We start from the raw sequence: 6,986 nt of genomic DNA on the forward strand, positions 1-6,986 counted from the left end.
CAGCCCCTGTCCCTGGGATTCTCCAGGCAAGAGCACTGGAGTGGGTTGCCATTTCCTTCTCCAATGTATGAAAGTGAAAAGTGAAAGTGAAGTCGCTCAGTCGTGTCCGACTCTGTGCGACCCCATAGATGGCAGCCTACCAGGCTCCTCAATCCATGGGATTTTCCAGGCAAGAGTACTGGAGTGGGGTGCCATTGCCTTCTCCAAATAAATATGAAGGATGGTCAATTAAAAATTTAATATAAAACTGTATTTTGACAAGAATCATTTCATATAAGCAAGGTTCAAAAATTTTTATTCCTTCTGAATGATGTTATCTTGAAACAAAATGCCCCATGATTTAAATAATATTTTTCATTTCAGATTGATGCTGAAATTAATACCCTACAGTCCTGATGCATGTGTACCATCTTAAGTAAGTATAGTTGTTAAAGGCAGCAAAGAACCTAGCTTTGTACTATGTATTTTTTTTAATCATAATAAGAAGGAGACTATTTGTTCAAATTATTTATTCTAACAATTATCTAGTCAAACTCATTTTATACATGAGAATATTAAGCATATGGAGAAGTTAAGGAACTTAAACAAGAATATACAACCAACTTCTGACATATTTAGGACTAGAGTCCTAGTCCCCAGCCCAGTACTTTATCCATTATAACCCCACAGCTAAGATAATGACCTCATAGAGATCAGGGGTCTTGATGCATTCAGCAGAAAAAGCTGAGTTTGAAGACAGAATCCATCGAGTCTTCAATAACATGGCAGTATTCTCAGGAGGAAAATGACATTCCTCAAGCAAAAGCAACACTGTTGAAATACTGCCACTTGCTTTTTTCAGATAGTACATTCTCAACCATTAAAAAAATGTCTGATGAAGATATTGAGTATAAAATAACTTAGATAGAACCCAATACCTTAAACTGAGGTGACCTTAACTCTGCATTTTTACAAAACACATTTTCTCTTCAAATTTAATTGTATTCATTTTAAAGATATTGCTTCTGAGACTTTTTTTAAATGACTAAAAACAATGGTTTATCTCAGATCTTAATTAAACTGAGGCTTTTCAATTATATAAAATTTTAATTTTTCTGATTTCCTGACACTGTTTCCTAAAATGCTTATGGAAGGAAAAGCCATCAACTCATGAAATCCAAGCTTCCAACTCTCAACAATTTGAATCATTAGAAAAAGCAAAATAGAAAATTAACATTCTGAGAGGTGATGCAATGAGATTAATCAAGGGAACTCATTTTTGGACTCATCCAATCTGGTTTAGAATTCTGTCTTTGTCTTTGTAAACTTGAGCAAGTTACAATCCCTAAAGCTAAGTTCCATTTTCCATAAGAAGAAAAAAGTGTAATATGTACCTTTCAGCATTGTTGTAATGATTAACTGAAATGATGATGTATTATGTACAAGTCCCAGCAAATAGTAGCAGAAATACTAGCAAAAGTTTTTACTGCTGTTGCTTCTACTGCTGATAAAACTGTTGACTAAAGAAAAACACACAACCTGACAAAGTTGTGAGTTATGTTTTATTTGGGGACTTTACTAAGGACTACAGTCCAGGAAGATAGCCTCTCAGATAGCTAAAAGAACGTCTCTGAAGGGGTAAGGGAGGAGCCAGAATATATAGGCATAGGCTTTTTTTGTTTTGTTTTGTTTTGTTTTTGCTGAAAAAGCAAACATATAGTAGAACATCAAAGATGACTGCTATTTACAAAGAATAGACATCTCAAGTTAATGATTTTAGTTCTCTCTGTTGTATGAGAAGATGCAACAATCTGGGGTCATTGAAGTTTTCCCATTAGATATACATCTTAACTCTCTATGACCAATGGCCAGAATCCAGAACACTGAAAGTTTTCGGTTATTCTCCATTCTAAATCTTTTCAGGGCACACTGTTAGCACAGCTAAAGTGTCTGATGGTGGGCAACATTTATTGTTTCCTGGAATAGCAGGCAACATTCTTTGTCTAAAATATGAATCGAAACTAAAGCAAGTTTCCCTCTCTATATATTCTTTGAGCTCTAGCATATGAATATTATGTCCTAAAGGGAAAGTAAGTTCACTGAATAATTTCTGGAGAAAAAGGCCAAAAGCCATACCTGAAACTAATGTGTTATGTCACTTACATTGTTCAGTCGCTCAGTCATGTCCAACTCTTTGCAGTCCATGGACGGCAGCATACCATCCTTCATTACCCCTCACTATCTCCTGGAGTTTGCTCAAATTCATGTCCATTGAGTCAATCAACTCAATTTCACTTATACCTCAATGAAAAAAATGAAAAATCCAGGTTACCTGAGTGTAAATATTCTAGAGTTAAAAATAGTATATGGTCTCTATTGCTGCTAAACTAATCTTTTTCCCTCATTTAAATTAATCCAGTATCCCTTTTGGAGAAGGCAATGGCACCCCACTCCAGTACTCCTGCCTGGAAAATCCCATGGATGGAGGAGCCTGGTGGGCTGCAGTCCATGGGGTTGCTAAGAGTTGGACATGACGGAGCAACTTCACTTTCACTTTTCACTGTCATGCATTGGAGAAGGAGATGGCAATCCACTCCAGTGTTCTTGCCTGGAGAATCCCAGGGACAGAGGAGCCTGGTGGGCTGACGTCTATGGGGTCGCACATAATCGGACACGACTGAAGCGACTTAGCAGCTGCAGCAGCAGTATCCCTTTATTTCAACCCACATGTAATCTCAATAGAGTTAAAAATCTCAGTACACAACAGCCACCTCACCTCCCACCCTTCAAGGTACCTCTAGCTATTGTATATGAAAGCTTTGCCTTTGAGTTTGTTTTAATTGAATTATTTTTCTGTAGGAACACAGTGCATTTTCTTGGTGTCTCATGTATATTCACATTCTTTCAGTCTCTGGGAGCACAAATTGGAAAAGAGGTATTCTAAGAAAAAGAGAGGGAACACTAATTTGAAGAATTAAGAGTTTTGTTTTTTTTTTTTACCTGACAACTTTCTAAAATACACTTAATGCTAGCTAAATCAACAGGGTAAGTTTTTTCAGTGACAGATTGATGAAGGTTCTAGTATACTGATTACTCTGGTTCTAGTAATTAACTCAATCTTCCGTAAAAGATTTTTCAGTCATTTCTCTCATATTAGTATTTTTTCTATTATTGCCTTTGATTAGTCCTACGATTTCTATATCACCCAACTGGCCACCCAGCTACCATTTGATCATCTAGAAGGAAGTCCTAAAAAAAAAAAAAATCACTCACATGTTCCTTCATATGCTTCCACAATGTGTATTGATTCTTTCGGGCTCTATTTACTTAATGCATATTTATTATAGTCACAATCTGCAATTATAAAGGATTATATTAGGAGCAGTTATATGGCCTTGAAAGAGCAAATTATAACTTGCTCATAAGGTTGTGAGACTAGAGCATTTGATGTCTAAAAATAATGATGCCACACTCTAAAAGTTCTATTAGGTTTCCAGAACACAGCCAGCAGATTGTGGTTCTTGGGTTTCAGGGAGAATTCTGTAACTCTGTAGGACAATAGTTGTTGTAAGTTGCTAAATCCAACTCTTTGCAACCCCACAGGTTATACATAGCCTACCAGGCTCCTCTGTCCAGGGTAAGGATACTGGAGTGGGTTGCCATTTCCTTCTCCAGGGGATCTTCCCCACCCAGGAATCAAGCCCATGTCTCTTGCAGTGCAAGCAAATTCTTTACCACTGAGCCACTGGGGAACATTCAATTAGCAGCATTGCCCAAAAACAACAGTTCCCATTGTGAGCTGCTCTGAATCCAGCACTTGACTTTGATTCCAAATCAAGTAGTGAGCACTTGTCAGACCTCTCTCCCTCCCCATAGACCAGCCTTTTCTTCATGTTTTAAACCTGACTTGTCATCTTGACAATTATTGGTCCCCTTCCCTGTAGTCAATTTCTTCTAGAACACATCCATTTCCTTCTATTGTTTTTCTTACTAAAACAAGTATGCTCTGGGTGACAGCAGTGGCATGTTATTTAGTGCAAAGCAGTTCCTAAAACTGTTTAACTTTGGCTGCCTATGTATTTTTCAGTAAGAACCTACCCCTCTCTAGAGACCTGAAAAACATGTAGAAGCTGAAGCTTTTGTCTCAAGGTGTTCCTCTCCTTAGGTACATGTCCAATTCATGTCTTCCACTCAGTAGTTTGATGTTATTTTATCTTAACTAAAGTCTTTATAAACCTGACTCATCATTCTGACAGTTATTGGTCCCCTTAGTCAGTTTCTTCAAGCCTCCAAATGGACTGTGATCACATTTGCATGCCCCATTGGAGAGGGATTTGCTGTCTTTTAATAAGTCCCAAGAAGCCAGTTATCTTTTCCTTCCAGTTTTGGGAACAATTAGTGTGCCTTGGGTTGCCAACTGATAAAGGAGTCGGCTCATGCTGCAAAATCGGGAGGGAGGGAAACTACAACTAGAATGACACTCAGCAAGGTCCAGTGCTGACACAATGAGAGAAATGTGAGAAAGGAGCACAGAGGGGCCTCCTTTCTCATCCTCCTTCCAAGGCACACACCCACTGAGGGCAATGAAAGACGGCACTTCTTGCACCATGCAGAGAATTATGATACAGCTCTGCTGTAGTGTCTAGGAAAAGAATAGACACGGGGGAGACACTCTTGCCTAATTACAAAGTAGAAGGTGATTGGATAAAAACTCATACTCAATGGTGACTCAGCGGTAAAGAATTCGCCTGAAATGCAGGAGACGCATGTTCAGTCCCTGGGTGGGGAAGATCCCCTGGAGAAGGAAATGGCAACCCGCTCCAGTATTCTTGCCTGGGAAATCACGTGGACAGAGGAGTCTGGCAGGCTATAGTTCATGGGGTCACAGAGTTGGACACAATTTATTAACTAAACATCACACTCAGTAAGTTATTAAAATAACTACTGAACTTTTATCTCAGTCCCATGACTGAGGGGCCTCATGTGCCATTGGCTGCTGCTACTTTTCCCTCTGACAGTGATTATTCTTACTCATATATCAGAAAGTTACATACATAAATTAGTTCAAATTAAAAAAAAAAAACAACACTGTATGATGTACTTAGCCAAATACTGATGGCTTTATATTGAGGTCTTGGGAATTTCTTACATTTACTCAAGACCCATCAAGTGGGCCAGAGAGGATATACAGGTCACACTAGACAGGTTTACATCTATACATAATAACCCGACTTTATGTGCATCTGTTGAACTGGAGGATGATTGGCGTCCATTAGCTCTGTTTTCCTAACATATATTTCCATGGTTCTCACAGACCTCAAGCTGGAAGCACTCTGGGAATGACAACTGCTGGCCTAAACTCAGCAACACCAGAGCTCCTGGGGAGACAGCTAGGATACTCCCTGCTTGTTTTCAGCTACAATATCCTCATCTGATGTTAAGCGTGATGATTTGTTACCAAAATAAATTGAAATATAATGCAAACCATAAATGCTACTTTGCCTGATGATACAGTGTCAGTCTCTAGCACTGTTTCTCTGACCTCCACAAAGACACGATAGGAGGCAACTCCAGCCCACCAGCCCTTGCTTTCTTCTAGATCTACAGTGGTCTTCTAAGAGATTCACAGCAGAAGCATCCACTTTACAGTTCCCAGCACACTGAGCTCCATGGCTTGATTGCATCTCAGTCTTAATATGTACCATTAAGAAAAAGTTAATAGCCTTCTACCATAAAGAGCCTGGAATAGCTCACTTCTTAAAGAAAAAAAAAATGTGTTTTTAATTTAAAAACATATAACCTCCTGTGGATATTTTCTTGCTTTTAGCCATAAGTTGTATGGCTTTAGTTAGGCAGTATCTGGCTTGCAAAAAAAAAAAAACTTTGTGACCTAAACAAGTTTATTGTTGCTAAAGAAAACTCCTTGGAGCAATTGATTAAGTCAAAGTTCTAAAAATAATAATTTCTGCTTAATTCCATTTACCATATACACCCTATATGATATTCTTTCTATATGCTTACTTTGCCCAGGGAAACTGAAAGTGTTCTAACAGATTTTGCTTTGAAAAAAAGATCATATTTTCAGAATAAAGACTCCTTGGAAACCAATACAAGCCAAGGAAAGTCTTCTATATTTACAGTTAACTGCTTCAAGGAATTGGAATTCATCTCATGGTAGATGTAGAGTTTTATGGTACAGATGAAGCATATTTTATAGCAAATATAACTGGAGTCATAGTAACGAAAATCATCCCTGGTCCCCTCTCGAGATGCTAAGTCCCAGCAGGCTGCACTGCATTAACTAGAGGAAGATCAGGTGCCTACGAACTGAGACAGCAAATGCCTGCCCCCTGTGGCTTCTACAGTAGAATGTGGAGTTCTACCTCACACAGATTCCAAAAGGAGAAATTAACCTCAAACAGGGAAGTTGTTTAGATGATGCCATGAAATTGAAAAAAAAAAAACTACCCACTACATACATAAGCAGTATTTTTTACTTTTTAAAGTTCCTTTTTCACTTCTAAAATTAGCTGGTAGCTTCAAAACAAACTCTAAGAAGAAAACAGCACTGATATAAAGTATGGGAAGAATGAGACTCCATAAATGAATTCAACAACAACAAACAACATGAGAGAAATGAGACTCCATAAAGGTGGGTGAGGGGCCCAAGGCAGCAGAGTTAGTATTAAAAAAAAAATAAAACTTAAATTCCATTTCCAATATGCCATGCAAGATTCATGGGTCTACCTGAAGAATACACTCCCTGATCCAATTAGATTTGGTATTACAATACAATATTTGTCCCATGAAGAACCACAACTTACAGTATAAAATTTATTCTGTCTACATTCAACCACTGACCTCTTTTCCTTCAAATATGACCCAGACTTATTCAAAAATTCAAAAATCTGAAAATAATTTTGAAAAATACTGCTCTGCTCTTATTTGAGAGGTTGCAGTTACAAATTATTCATGAATTGCTTACAAACTGGTCCCTTTTGGTGAAG

General features: G+C 38.1%; 1 protein-coding gene across 1 annotated transcript in view; it reads left to right on the forward strand.

Moving 5' to 3' along the window:
• GC (group-specific component (vitamin D binding protein)) overlaps positions 1-5,470 on the forward strand; it is a 43,626-nt gene extending 38,156 nt beyond the window's left edge. The window contains exons 12-13 of the mRNA XM_010839084.1: positions 364-415; positions 5,294-5,470. Coding sequence (XP_010837386.1) covers positions 364-396 — 33 coding nt within the window. The 3' untranslated portion in view covers positions 397-415; positions 5,294-5,470. The remainder of the gene's footprint in view (positions 1-363; positions 416-5,293) is intronic.
• The last annotated feature ends 1,516 nt before the right edge of the window (positions 5,471-6,986 follow it).

This window comes from Bison bison, unplaced genomic scaffold, assembly GCF_000754665.1.
Source record: "Bison bison bison isolate TAMUID 2011002044 unplaced genomic scaffold, Bison_UMD1.0 scf7180017864110, whole genome shotgun sequence".
Classification (NCBI taxonomy): domain Eukaryota; kingdom Metazoa; phylum Chordata; class Mammalia; order Artiodactyla; family Bovidae; genus Bison; species Bison bison.